This window comes from Diadema setosum, chromosome 19 (assembly GCF_964275005.1).
Source record: "Diadema setosum chromosome 19, eeDiaSeto1, whole genome shotgun sequence".
NCBI lineage: Eukaryota > Metazoa > Echinodermata > Echinoidea > Diadematoida > Diadematidae > Diadema > Diadema setosum.
In genome coordinates, this window is record NC_092703.1 from 13818328 (window position 1) to 13834148 (window position 15821).

The 15821-nt window shown below is 38.7% G+C and overlaps 1 protein-coding gene across 1 annotated transcript in view; it reads left to right on the forward strand.

Annotated features, from left to right (window-relative positions):
- Nucleotides 1–250: 250 nt before the first annotated feature.
- LOC140242688 (uncharacterized) overlaps nt 251–15821 on the forward strand; it is an 86685-nt gene continuing 71114 nt past the window's right edge. Inside the window, exon 1 of the mRNA XM_072322449.1 lies at nt 251–304. Within this exon, the coding sequence (XP_072178550.1) occupies nt 265–304 (40 nt within the window). The 5' untranslated portion in view covers nt 251–264. The remainder of the gene's footprint in view (nt 305–15821) is intronic.

Below are 15821 nucleotides of genomic sequence, written 5' to 3' on the forward strand. Positions count from 1 at the left end.
TACCACATTTTAACATCAAGAAGCATTACTTTGGCAGCCATTACATCCAAACTCTCTTGAAGAGCGGCCTCGGGCCATGGAACGTTCAAACCATTCAATAACCTATAATGTTGATTTGATTGTGTTGATTCACCTTTGTGATAGCCTTGGGGATGACACTTTTTTCCATTGCTCACACTTATGGAACCCCGAAAGGTGATCATTTCGGCGTTCCATAGTACTGGCAGATGATCTATCAGAATGAGAGAGCGCGGATTTTTCAAAATGGCGACTTCTAGTGTGAAGAAGTTCTCGAAAGGAAAAGGTTTGTGAGATGTTGTTTTATTTGGTTGCATTTCTACTGCTTATTTACAGAAGACATAAGTGATAGCCATTAAAGGAGAGGATTCATATTACGTTTGCATACCCCTTTGGCCGTTAGATCTATTTCTTGTGAGGCGGTAGGCAGCAATCAGCGTTGTGATTCGGGCATCAGCGGTTGCTGGCGGGATTCCAACCCCGACCCCGCCCGGTGGGGCCGATGTGGTATGTGGTGGTTGCTGATACGCGCTCCCTTTTTGTGTTTTGGGTGGTGGTGGTGTGGTGGGGCGGGGCCACCATGGCCGAGTGCCATGCGTCCTTGGTGACCGTGGGCATGGTTGTCACCAACACTAACAGCTCACTGACGATACAGCAGCAGGTAGGATACAGGTGAAACGGTGGCAGTGCAGTTGCAAGTAGGTCCTAGAATCTAGATCACAAACACCTTGAAGCTGAATGTGAAGAGAGGGATCAGGAAAAAGCAGAGGCGGTACAACAAAGCTAAAGCCTCAAAAACATCAGCTGATCAGATCTGCAGATGACTGGCTTAAGTAGGCCTAGGGCTAGGGTAGGCCTACGAATTTCCAAAAAGAGCTTATTTAGGACTCAACTTCACTTATCGCAGTGGTTATATTCGGGCTGTGTTTCGCAGGTGATAAAATTTATTTAGTGTTGGTAAACATGGTAAACCTTAGACGGGTCACATTGTTAAAAAGAATAATGTTACATCTAGATAACCTATAGGCTATACTGGTAGTATAGGGCCTAGATCTAGTAAATGAATAGTTGTTGGGTGTCCACATGTCCAACACATGGACACCCTAATGTTTTGCTATCAATGCTAATGAAATATCCAACAATTTGCCTGAAATTTTAGTCACATGTAAAGAAAATAGGCCTCCTAGGCCTACTCTGAATTCACAAGCGCGCATTAAAAATGTTATTTGCGGTACATGTTCCAAGATATAAACTGCTTCAAACTCGTGGGTTGCTATTTTGACGTACCCAGGGGCCGTACTCAGTTGCGCCGTAATTTTGAAACCAACAATAAACACCCCTACGGTGCTACCCTATGTTGACAATACATCATGTGAAATGCACGTGCTTTTCCAATGTGCATTTATAATCCACTGTATCGTTGTTTTGCTGTTGATCTTGTTTATAATTGGGTTTTTCAGCAACATTTGGACATCTTCAAATCCCTAGTGAAGAATGCAAAACCACTGCTCGTAGTCTTGTGCGTAAAAGCTGAAAGTTTGTTCTTTATGTGCAATGCTCTAAATAGAGGGGTGTCGGTTTCAATGGACAGTTTCGATGTGTTAGACACCTACTAGCATGACTACCTACAATGTAGGACCTAAATCATTGTGGCTATGCTTAAAACCTGCACTGTCCGTATAGACGTGCTGGGTGTGGTACCTTACACTTCTTAATTTATACATCCAATGTTTGATGGGATATCAGACCAATAGGTGTATGTGTGTGTATTTAGATTTAGAGGTTTGGGGTTTTAAACAGCTCAGGTGAAAAATGTAATGTTAAGGGGGTATACAACCATCCCCCCCCCCCAAAAAAAACAAAAAAAAAAAAAAAAAAAAAAAACGGGAGCAAACACCAAATAAATAGAAATCCAACTTAGTGGCATCAATGCACTCCAGTATACTTTCAGCATGATGCATTTTGCTGTACTACCCATATTTAGATTTCAGTCGTTGCAGACTTGAATGGCAGTGGAACCAGACTTGTAAGTTGTATTATTCAAGGGCATAGCCAACAAAGCTGAGATTCACAAGTCTGTAGGGTTCCCATCATCTTTTATAGGCTGCAAAGCCTTTTGAAGATTACAGCAGCAGCAGAAGCACAGGGGCGGATTCAGGAATTCCGTAAAGGGGGGTGGGGGGTGCCTTTACAAAATGAAAAGGGGGTGCATGTGCCCTCCTATTTTTTTTCCTTTTTAATACTTTTGTTTTAACAAAAATAAAGGGGAGGGGTGCAACTAGGTGTGCATCTGGTGCGCTCCCCTGGATCCGCCACTGAAGCAGGTATCCAGCATAACCTGCAGCAGTCACATTCAGACGGGTAAAATATGCTTTCAGCAAACATGCAGTGGACACTTGTTAATTGAACAAGCCTTTTTGAAAGCTTGGAAATGTGTATAGTATTGTAATTTACTATCTCTCATCCCCCCCCCCCCCCCCCCCCGGCAGTCATTCAAATATTACAAGCATAATAATTTGCATTCCTGTTTACAATTCCTGTAGTTCATCTTCAGAACTGTCCTGTAGGTAAACTGTAGAGGGAGCTGTGTAAGCTGTGGTAGTGTTACTTCTGGCTCCAGAACTACTCTAGTACATAGAATGGAAGTTGAGGGGTACAGTATGTATTGTAAAACAGCATGAATATGTACTGGTACAATGAAACACATTTTTTTTTTTTTTTTTTTTTTAGTTCTATTTGCATGCTTATAAAGTGTTAATTGCAACAAACAGCTGATACCAGAGCAAATCAATTTGACAGTGCACGAATGTACAGACATCCCTAATGAACTTCAAACCTGCATATCTCATACAGATGCATTTGTTTTTACAGTGCATGATTTGCGCATGATGTGCAAATCACACCACGAAACACAAGTTATTGCTCTTTTTTGGCATTCTCTTGAGAATCTAATAGTAATTCTTCAATGTACTTCGTGGTGATAGTGCATTGTCCTTTTTCCCCCTAAGTTGGTCTTAAGGTACTGTTTACCATTGGGAGCAGTACAATTCAAAAAATGTTTGAGTTATCACATTTGATGCATATTTAGTGTAAATCAGTTGTATCATAAACATCCTACCGCCTAATGATTTTGTAGTAAAGCTTATCACTATTTTTCTCAATAAATCATAACTATAGACGGTTTATTGCTGAAACAATTTTATTATTTAACTATTCACATTTCGTATATTTAACCATATTTACATTGATTGTATTGATATCCGTATTTGGTTGTGTCTATCCCTAAGTCACATATTTTGAATTACTAAAGCTGGGTTTTTGTTTCATCTACAGATGGTAAAATAATGCCTTTAAGTTTTATCCATGCTCCTCTCTTGTTCTGCACACTTGGCTTTATTAGAGACCTACACTTAACAAGCTCACCTTTAAGTTGGTTCCATAATATTTCAATTTTTTATTTGTTTTTATATGATCAAAACTCTATAAAACTTGCCTTAAAAAACGCCCAAAATAAAAAAGAACATGTTAACTCCATGATATATCTTGGTATTACTTTTATCAGCTGAAAAATTTCGAATTTCATGTAATAACATACATACATAAAGAATTGTGAGGGTATGACATCATCAACTCGCTCATTTTAATATTCATAAGGACTGGTCAAGAAATGATTTCTAAAAGAAAGAAAAAAATTCAAAATGTCATACCTTCCTTATTTCTTATCCTATTTTTGTCATTTTTGTATCATTCTGTAGTCCGAATATTTTTCTTTTTCTTTTAAAGTTTATTTATTTTTTGGTCGATTTCCCCTTTAATGACATTGTGAATGCTTTTATGATATCTCATTTTTAAACTTTTGAGAACTGTTCTGGTGGTGCCTGTTGCTGTGTACCACCCGTCTTTCTCTCCTCCCCCTCTCTTTCCCTGTCTCTCCCCATGATTCTCCCTGCACTTGCAGTTTGTGTGAAATCTTGAGAACAGTAATTAGAAGGAAGGGAAATGGAAGCTAATCCGTGCCAAAGATTCATCAAAATTTGCCAGTTCCTATGAGAGGAGAAGCAGCAGTGAGTAAGAACTTCCTAAAGTCGGAGATAGTCTGCATTTGCAAACCCCTTTATCATCCCCTTTCCCCCTCACTTCAGTACCAAAGCTGAGCTACTTTCAGGACTGGAATTGAGTAGCATATGCTATGGCTGATTATATGTTTAGACTTGTAAATAGCTTCACATCCAAATTTGCCTACTAAAATGATGTACGAATTAAGTGTGAAAGTAATGCCATGAAATTTTGGATGTACAGTATGTACACATTCAGTTTACGTATATTACATGTATGTATGAAGAATTATGCTTGCTATCTTCAGACTTCATATATATATTTTCTTTCTCATATTTGGTGGAGTGGGGTAGGGGTGGGATGGGATGAGGGTGACACCATTTATTGTTAGAGACTCAATGCCAAACTTTCGCAATGATATTGAAAAGGAAGTCTACTATTTAAAACACAAAAGCCATAATACTAGAAAGGGCATAAACTATCAAACAAGCAGAGTTGTGTCATATCCTCTTCAAAAATTGATTCAGTTTGTGTAGGATTGCCATCACATTTTTGTCATTTGTTTTCTGTCATTTATTTCATTCTCAGTGTCACATGTCCCTTAACTATAAATTGTTTATGCAATTGGATTATTATTATTATTATTATGATTATGATTATGATGATGATGATTATTATTATTAATTACTTGGAATGACTTATCAGATATTAACTGTTGTAGAAATTTATTGTGACTCTGACTTTAGCTACACTCACTCTCTTTTAGACATGTGAAAACATGTTAACTTTGTAGCGTCACCTCATAGTTGTAGTTAAGCAGTTTAAAATCCATAATTCATCAGTCAAATGAGAGATTTTCCCCCAGTACGGCAGCCTGAGAAGCTTAGACTATGGTGGCGCTTGTAGCAGCACTGCAAGAAGCTAGACAACATCTCCTCGAGTAATGTCTGATTTCCCTTTGGAAGCTATTGAATCATAACGCCGCACGAACGAGACCCCGCAGTGCATGCTGGGTAAAGACCGATGGAGGGTGCGCGACAATCATGCCAAGCTCGAGTCCTTGCGCCTAGCTCAGCCACAGTGTTGTTGACTTCTCGAGACTCGTGAACATACGCGTGTTCCCTTTGGGATACATTCTTCCCTCTCTTTTTTTTACCCTCCGCTTTCTTTCTTGGCAAATGGACAATTGCAACACTCGTATCGTGCAGTAAACAAAGTAAAGTCTGTTTCTGCTCTCTTTTTTCGTCAGGGCTTGTGTTGCGAAAAATTGACATTTGAGTCGGTGACTGTGATGCAGTAACCATCACCTGGCAATTTTTACATCATCCAGATATTTGTGGATATCAGCAGTGGGGGCCAGAGGTTGAGAATATTTTCGTGTGTGCTTAGCAGCGTTCATTCATACTTTGGGGGATAGCGCTATTCATGTTGTGGTGCCTGACAATCATGCACATTCTCTCTGGGCTGGATAATGGATTGTAGCTCCGGAAGCATGGAATCGGCGTCGTCAAGTGGGCCAAACTCCGACTTGGCGCGGTGGTCGGAAAGTGAAGAGCGTGTGGAAAATGAAGGTTTGCATCTTGTTTCAATCCTAAAATACTCATTTTTGACTTGTCTCTGAAGCCATCATCGCTTTCATCATGAAAACCTAATAAGTCACTAAAGATCAATTTCCTTGATTTTGTATTTTTGGATACTCCAGACTATAAGTTTTCCAGTGATGTAGAATTTTATTGACTTTGTTTATTTAAAACAAACAAGCAAACAAACAAACAAACTAGGTACCATGGGGAAATGCCAAGAAACCAAGTCACCAGATAAAACATTTTTAGAAAATTGTCTCTGTAGTTAAATGTACTGAGTATTCTCTTGCAGATTGAACATACAATACAGTGAATCGCCTTAATACAGGACATAGCAGTGGTATGTTTCATGGAAGCTAGGAAGTGTATTTCTAATCATTTCTAGACTTTGAAATATCAAACTTTCAAATGTTTCAGCCAAATTGCCATATTTTGCAGGTCTCTTTGTAAGATTAGATATTTTGTCAGGGTAATTTTCCTCTCGTCTTTTCCCCTTGCACTTTGAAACATTGTATTAAGCACATTACAAATGTAACATATTATAAAGGGCTATATAAAAAAAAACAACAACAGTCATTTGAATAAACAGCACACATTGATACAATGCTTCAAAGCATTATACAATGTACATGTAGTAATGATAGTATTAAACAAACTTGTTCGATCGAGTGTTGTTGCTTTGGGGCTTCTTCACATAAGTGTGGGAAAGTTGCTAAAATGAAATTTGTAAGTGGGTTGCACCACTAAACAGTCACTAGACATCTTTGGGCTTCTGTATGGTTGACTTCATGGGTTTGAAGAGGGAAACGTGAGAGAAAGGTGGCTTCAAAACTTTTACTTGCCCAATTTGGGCATGATTTTTTCTTTTTTCATTTTACCAGAACACTTGCGCTACTTTGAATTTCCGCTTGCCCTTGTGCAATCGGGCAAGTGCTTATGTAGCACCTTATAATACGTACAGTATGCAAATTCATTCACAGTGTCAACATTTGAATGTTTGCATTTTCCATAAAATAATTTTTGTATCAATAGATGATTGTTTCTTGTCGTGAACTCGCAAATCACAAACTTCTATAGCTTGCTGTACAGATAGCTCCCCCAAGTATGTTTACAGACACAAAGAACCGAATGCGCCCAAGGCCTCTTCTGTAGTAAACAGTACAGTGCCTAGAAGGAACAAATGTGGGGGCAATGTAAAATCCCGTTCTGTGGTTTGCGTTGCTGGTTAGACCAAGTCACTCTGAGTTGAAACAGCGCCAAGAACCGTGGCAACAAATACAATGGTATTGATATGTTTGTGTGTCTTTGTGGGGGAAGGGGGCGGGGAGGGGAAGGGGGTGGGTGGGGGAGACAGGGGATGCATTTATAATGTTTCCAGGTAATACCAACAAGTGAATTAGATTTTAAAGTGGTGAATTTGAAAATAATGGAGAAAAAAAAATTTCCCTGTTGAATTCCATCTGTTCGGCTGTGGAAGAATGACTCTGAAAACAAAAGTAATAACTGTACAGTGTTTCTATCTTCTCAAATCCATTGATAATTCCTGAAACCTAAAACAAATATTTCAGGTATTCACCTGGAATGTTTTATTTAGAAAAGGAAATGTATCGTTTGTTATTGCGAATTAATTTATTAAATGGGCTTGAAATTACACAACATATCTGCATGTCAACATACATGCCGAGCCAAACTGAGCCCCTGTCATTTATTTGCAGTGGGTAGCACCTGCTTGACTGCCAATAAATCGGGGGGGGGGGGGGGGGGGGGGAACGAATGAAATCTTTGTTACTTTTGACCTCACTTTGTCAAACACACTGGAAATGTAATCAGGTTGGTGTCAAATCTTATTTTGTGCTCTGATTCACTGTACATTTACATTCTTCAGTCATGTCAAGTGTGTAAATTTGACCCATACAATGTACTTGTTCTTACCCTCTGTGTCCTGGTGTATTGCACACTCTCCATCGTATCAAACACAGTGTAAACTCAACTAATCTTTAGTTCTTTTAAAATATCTGTGTCCTGGTGTACTACACACTTTCTTCATTCTACCAAGGGTCAGGTTGCAGCACATCAATTCTCTGTGGGAGTGTTCACATACCGGTATATGAGCCATTGCAATTCTCTGGGGTCTTTGATATAGTTCATCTAAAAAAAAAAAAATTCATTACACTTCAAATTAGCTCTAGTTATCAAATGATACGCCCAGAAATGCTCCGGATTTAAGGCCTGGCTTCAATATTTGTAATGAAAAAAGGAAAACATTCTATTCATTCCACTTTCTGTCTCATTTTACTGCTGGAAGTGTCAAGTCTTAGTAAATTGATGACCATCATGTGAATGTTTGCATGATACTTAGAAGTGTCATAGCATCATTCAACTCTCTGCGACTTTGAGTCTTTTGTTATTCAAGACCATCCAAACTTTGCATAAATTTATGGCTACTGTCGCTAAAAAGGCATACAATCTTGGTCAGTGCTGGGTGCACAATTCTGTTCAAACAATGGGAACAGCTTCTTCACTTCAACCACTAACCACTTCCTTGAAAATAGTGCTTAATCTGGCAAACAATTTCCATATATGTAATAGGTGCACTAATCCTAGTCAAAACTGCCAAATAATGAAGTACTGAATGGGGAATTATATGCATGCGCGTCACATTAATGTCAGGATCAGAGTTAATATTTTTGAGTGTTTTTGATTTGACAAATAGTACCCAACTTGCAAAAGTTGTGAAATATAAGCTTCACAAAACATTTTGCATAATATACAGTATTCTAGTTCAGATTTCATGTGTACAAATACAGTATAGGTGCCGGTTTGCGGTTTAGTAGGTTAGTTGAAAGAAACTGAACTGGTGTGTAAGTGATTGATGGGCGATATAAACTGACTGATAGATCCACTATATAGGATTCTGCAGAATCAGTTGAGGAAAAACAGAATGTCAACTGAGTATTTAACTCGTTGAAGACTAATTAAGAGTATACTCTGCAAGTGTCTATTGGAAGCACGTGTTGTGGTAAAATCAGTCCTTTGACAACAGGCTAAAGTTATAGGTTGACTATTGGAACTGGAGCCTAAGTTTCAACCGTTACATTATACTTTAATAGCAAGATAATAAAAACATTTAAAAGATTAGCACCCACCTCATGTTTTAGTCTTTAGAATTTACTTCAGGCTTTTTGTACAGGCAGTGAGTAACTGACTACATGCAGGAATGGCTGTGTGGTGAATAGTGATAGTCATCGTGTTAAATTAAGCCAGGAATAGCTCCACTTTTTTTTAATCTCCTGAAGATTTGACCAATATTGAGACACCTCTGATATGGTTTTTAAATCTGTCCATTGATGTCATCGCATTCTGTGTGGTTTTTAACAATCTCTCTGATTGTGCGTGTTGGTTTCAGTTGATCTAAGAATGGAAGAGTGACATTTCTAGTTTGGATGATTCTTTCTCGGTGATGTTCCTGTGTCAGGGTTACTGGCATCCCCCACCTCACCTCGTATTTCCTGGGCTAGATTAGGAGCAGGAAGACTGAGCTTACTCGCCTGATATGGCCAACTCTTTCTTTTTTTTTTTCCCCCTCATTCTATCTCACTCTCTCACTTTCCAAGTCTCTTCTTTTAGCTTCTGACGTTTCTCAAGACTTCATTTGTCTTCCTTATAGCATTCTTTGTGGTGCCAACGAGCATGTCTGTGTTTCGTTGCTGTGCTGTCGTTGTTTTGCTGGGTCTTATTTGAATATCGATGGCAGGGAATGGAAACGAACGTTTGAACGGGATAGCTTCTGACGTGCGTCTTCCAGATGCACTTCGGTGGCTGTCACTGCCTGTCTCGTGCGTAATGCGACTCAAATTTGACATTTCCTAAACATGGGGTGTGAGTGGGGATAGATCGCTGAAATACCTAGATCAAGAAACTCTGAGTCGACGCCAATTTCTGTTGGAAGTCCCCTCCTTTTTGAGTGCAAATTTATTGCTAAACACATTCTGCTGCTCTTGCATTGGATGTAAAGGAAGAGGAATGTTATGCTTATTTGAGTTCATGATTTGTGCTTGGGTTAAGATGAAAAGGCATAGATACAAATTTAGGTTAAACACTTGCTCTGTACATATGTAGGCTTGATGCATTGTGATTGATATTATAGCTGCTATATTTTAATTTTTATTTTAGTGTGACATAATACATATCACGTAATTTGACATTTTAAAGATGCGTACAGACAAATCTTCAATAGCTGACGGTTAAAAGTAAAGACTGCTTTTTCTGTCTCCCTTGGGTGTTCATTGTAGATGAGTCATATATTGAGATGAAAGCTGACCCAAAGACAGAGCAACCAACACTATATCAGAACTAATGCCCTCTAAAGTGACAGAGAAAGCTCCCCAGTATGCGCTGTGTACAGATTGTGAACATTAACATGATAGGCTCTTTGACTCAGCACGTATGGCTGTTACGTCGGTTTACGTGTAGCACATGTGTATCTGCATGGGACTTGATTTTGGATCACATTAAGAATACTTGGTGTACGATGTATATTATGCCTATTTCTTTTTTTAAGTATTAAGTGATTTTTTAAATCCTGGTTTAATCAATTTGTAGATTATTTCTAGATCAAGAGAAAACAGTTGCATTTGTTCATGTTATGTGTGAATGAAGCAAGCAAATGACCCATGCTTTACATCTGAAGAATAATGAAGTGATTTATATCACACACAGATACAGTTGTAACTTTTCATTTGATCGAATAAATCTAAAATCAACAAATGGATGCTTTACTTAACATGAAACAAGACCATTCTGCTCTTAGATTCCTTTTATTAGCATAGATGGAGTCATTCACCCCACCACATATTCCTTCACATACTTTGTCCTAATCATGTAATCTGAGCAATGTGCCATCATGTACACCGTTGATGTCAATTGTTTCTTTTTCTGGCACAGAATTATGGGTAGTATTCAACAGTAACTAACTTCTTAACCCATTGAGGCGAATCCTGAGTAAACTCGGGCAAGTGTCTATGGTAATGTCTGTATGCAGCTTGTAGCAAAATCAGTCCGTCCTCAATGGGCTAACACTCTACAACTGCTCAAGACGGATAATTGAGAGATATTGTTAGATGTTAAGTAGATTAAGAATGTTCTTTACACATAGTGCATGACAGTGCCTGTTTCTTCTTAAAGCCTCTGAGTAAAAAGGAAGCCTAGATTACTGAAGTTGTTTGTGGAGATGACCCAGTATATAATGCTGCAGGTTTGATAGATACCATTGTTTTGTGATGTCTGCTATATTCCAAGCAGACGATGGCTGGAGACCTGTGTACACAAGGGTAGCAGATGATGGGCTGTGGGTTTAGAGAGGGGAGGTGCCTTGGTGTAGGTCTCAGAGACTGCCTCAGACCTATCGAGATGTGTTGCTGGATAGTACATTTCATGAGGAACTTTATGTATTCATAGAGGAGTTGTTCCCAAACACATAGCTTGCTAGAGATGGAGGGTAGGGTGGCAAGCTCAAAACTGTCTTGATTGCATGAGTTTTTAAGTGGTATGAAAAAGAAGATGGGGGTAACAGGCATGTAATGAAGCTACATGTATACTTCACAAATATTGTCTCAATGCCCTACAACTTACACTACATATGTGTATACCTCGAGAACTTCAAAGCTTATACCATGATAATAAATTATATATTACACTATATATTATATTATATTATATTATATTATATTATATTATATTATATTATATTATATTATATTATATTATATTATATTATATTATATTATATTATATTATATTATATTATATTATATTATATTATATTATATTATATTATATTATATTATATTATACAGATATTGACTTACCAGAGGTGGAATATAACATTTGAGATCCTCGCGGGAAGTTATATTTTTGTCGAGGATTATTATATTTTTCCGAAGCGCGTAGCGCTGAGGAAAAATATAGTATTCCGAGACAAAAATATAACTTCCCAAGGGAAATTAAATGTTATATTCCTACCGAAGGAAAAAGTCAATATCTGTTATATTATATGACCTACAGTACAAGAAATAAACTGCTGTAGGCCCTAAAGCAAAACGACAGTCTAGAAACACTACTCCTTTGCATGAACGCGCGTACCGCATGACAACAGTGCGCTAGTGCCAGTGGTATTCAATCGAGCCACAAGTAACCTTTTGATACGTAGATCTTTCCGATGGCTTTCACGTAGGCCTACCGGGAATTCGTTCTTCCGTGGAGTACGACCGTTGCCTGTTTATCACAAAGTAATTTCTAGAACAGTCGTTAGTCAATCGTACGTAGGGCCTAGTTTCATAGCGGTAGAGCCAGATTTTGTAATGAGAGATGTAAAAATTGTAGAAGACTAGACCAAATGCCGCTTTTGGTCTGGGTAAAGCAAGCTTGTTGACATAACATTTGTTTGTGGTGATGTATGAGAATGTGAACTTTCTGATAATGTAGGGCCTAATCTCTTCTGCCTGCGGTCACTGGTACAAGAGCTGTTTAGACTACGGACCTGGCCTGGTCCAGGTCCTGCGCTAGTACAAGTAGCATAAAAACTTACTCAGTTCAGGCTCTGGTAATGTAATGGGAAATCCTTTGGCTTTCCTGTCACGACTGTCTAACATTGATTGGAGTAGGAGCTATCAGGACAACAATTCTTTCTCTCTCACAAGCGAAGGGCAGCTGCTCATCAAAGCTGCCATGCCAGTTTGACGAAAACAAATCAGTTGCAATTTCGTAATTCGCGCTTGCAGTGTTCTAGCGTGTGTCAGTGTGATGCTCATTTACCGCTAGCGCATTCTGTAAACGTAAAGTGGTATGGTGCGTGTGGTCGGTCGACCGGTCACGATTACATTCGTAAGTATGTGTGTGTGTGTGCAAAGCGTCTCTGTGTATGTTGCGCGCATCATAACAATTGATTTTTGATTACGTCACCCCTCCAGATATAACGCCATTTGTTTAACGTAGTCGCTGTTATATTCCATGATTGTACGTAATTTACGTCATGTTATGAAATATAACGCTTCTCATCCTTGTGAACATGGTCACGTGACAGCATTTTGACCAATCACACATTGGTATCTATATAGGTCATATAATATTATATTATATTACAGTTCGACTTCGATTATCCGGACGCGTTCACACAGTGAAGAACTTTTTTTTTCATCCAAAAATTGAGAAATAACAGTGACTTTCATGGATCTATTTCATTTATTTCATAAAATGTGCTTGATAGGTTTCTCAATATCTAATGAGGTAAAACATGTATGATTTTCACATAAAGATAGACTTTATTTTTCTGAAGAAGGGACTACAATTTTGCGCAGGCTAGCATAGATTACACCACTGTTGCGGGGTACACTACCTGCCTAGCTGCCAGTGCACTGGGATGGCAGCTTGGACGGCAGCTATTATTGTGTCTCCCATATCCGGCCAATTTGCTTATCCGGATGAGCGCCAGTCCCGACATGGCCGGATAATCGAGGTCGAAATGTTTAAATCCATAATATTATATTATATTATATCATATTATATTACATTATATCATATTGTGTTGTGTTGTGTTGTGTTATATTATATTGTATTGTATTGTATTGTATTGTATTGTATTGTATTGCATTGTATTATATTATATTGCATTACGTTATATTATGTTCTATGAAAATACATAAAATGTATTTGTGTGTGTGTATGTGTTAGATGACTGTGTTCATGATAGGGTAGCCGTTTAGTAATGTCTTCATGTTGTGGAATCTCACACAAAGATACCATCGGCCACACTCATGACGTGCTTTTGCTAATTAGTGGCAGGAAGCCCTGGGCTGGTATTTTTTCGTTGTTGATGTCAGATGTATTGGCAGGCGACGCCCACCGCGGGCAAGGATAGGACTATTTACTGGAGATTAAAAGCTTCCTGTATATGGGATGGATGGCTAATAGTGGCGACACCTCCCCAGTGTGCAAGCACGTACTACGAACCTCATTCAGGCCCGTGAAGGGGGATTACCCTGGCCCTGTAATGCATGGATGCTTTGTTTGTTGAAACAAGAATGCGACGTGAGGTGTGGCTCGGCCAAGGCTCAGACTTTGGCCAGACATCCCCTTGCTGTATAATTAGTTACAGAACCACAAGAAAACATTGTGCAACGAGCGCCCGATTTAGCTCTTACTCAAACCACAGTCTCCAGGTGTGTTGAAAGTGCACTGAAGTCCTTGTTCAAAGGTGACCCCATGTGTTTAATCACCAGAAGTGGTGCTGTAATGCCCAAGCTATTTTTTCTCCCCCACACTTGCTTCCACTTGGAAGTTAGAAGTGATTTTGTGTGTGTGTGTGTGTGTGTGTGTGTGTGTGTGTGTGTGTGTGTGTATGTGTATGTGTATGTGTGATTTTTGTCGTGATTATTACGTTTTTTAAATATTGTGATATTTCCACAATTCTCCTGTGCCTGTTTTGGTGCAGTGCCACGTCCCCAAATTTTTGTAATGCGTAAAACTATGTGTAGGTTTGTTCTCAAGCAAGAAAATCAGACTCTACAGTATGTCAAAAAAAAGTTACACTGTACCTTTACAAAGATCCTCATTTCTCTGTGACCACTGACGCAAATCGGATGGGGTTTTCTGTTAGCTGTGGGTAATGAATTATAGTTTAATACCCTGAAATTGTACATGTATTTGGATTCATTAAATATTTTTAAGGTTGTCGTTGTGGAGGGTCCGGTTGTAATTTTTTGTTAGGACATAACGGTACATTACAAGCTGGCATTTAATTGCAAACACAGTTAGGAGCATTTTCACTTGCCAGTCCAGTTAGAGACATTTAAATCCAAGAAACATTGCAAGAATGTTTATGTGCTCTCAGTAAAGATGGATCTGATAAAACATGTTACATCATTTGATACATGTTCTCAGTCATGTATGTAAAAGAAAGTTTTACATATTCTGTTTTGCTAATACTGGAAGACACAGCTACTGCTGCAGGAGATGAAGAAGCTAGAAGAAGAGTCAGCAATGCCCACAGTTATTTTTCAGCTTTTTACAAAATTCCCTGTAATGGATAACAGGGCTGTACACTTTTTCCCATTGACCTGTTTGGGCCAATAATTTCATTCAAAATAGAAATGTAGAAGCCTCTGAAAACAGAAACATAGCAGTCAATTTTGAATCTTGGAGTGCCCAGTAAGGCCACCAAAAGAAAATTTTGATGGCCCTTGGCCAGTAGGCCACTGCTAATGTCGAGCCCTGGATAACTAGGGGAAAAAAAAAGAAAAAAGAAAGATATGTGTACACTGTATTTAGACCTTCTTTTTTTTGTTGTTGCTATGATATGCATTGTGTGGAGAGAATGTATCCGATTGACTCTTTTGCAGCTGCACACAATGCCCCATCACTTCAAAAAGTCTTTAGGAGTGAAATCCCTAAGTAAAAGAACATCCTTGCTTAGTCGTGCCATATGTGGGAATCTGTGTGTATTATCAGATACATCAAATTTTATGGATCGAGAGATGATGTTCATTTTCATATCAATTGGGTAAAACCTCGGTTTTAATAGGTGTTTTTGAGATGCCCAATTTTCTTTTTTCTTTTTTTTTTTTTTTTGGTGGGGGGGGGGGGGGGTTAGAGGCGAGGGAATCTAGTTTTATAAGACATCCTGACTCCTGCTAATAAATGTATATAGATCATATCTTTGCCTGACCTGGTAGTATCACTTTACATTTAAATGCAGCTTCTGAAAGCCGCAGGTGCCTGCATGCTATATTGACAACCACGAAGTACCCCTACCCCAGTGCCCTGCCAGGACATGCCTAATTTACCCCCCTCCTGCCAGATTTCCCCCTCACCCTCCCCCCTTTTTTTATACTTTGTCAGTCTTGCCCTGCTGATTGACACTTCACCATGCAGGAGCTTTTTCTCTTTCATTTATACATTGATAGAGATTGTAGATAAATGTAAAGAAAAAGAATTTAAACCGTTATCTGACGAGTCAATGACAGGAGATTTAAAATTTCTCTCAGGTGCCGAGATCCGATGCTTGTTAACCTATCGGGAAAAGAGGGTATTATGCTACTAATGGCTCCTTTTGTGAGCAGTGATGAAGTGGGAATAATGCACAAGCAGAATATTCTTCATGTAGCTCAA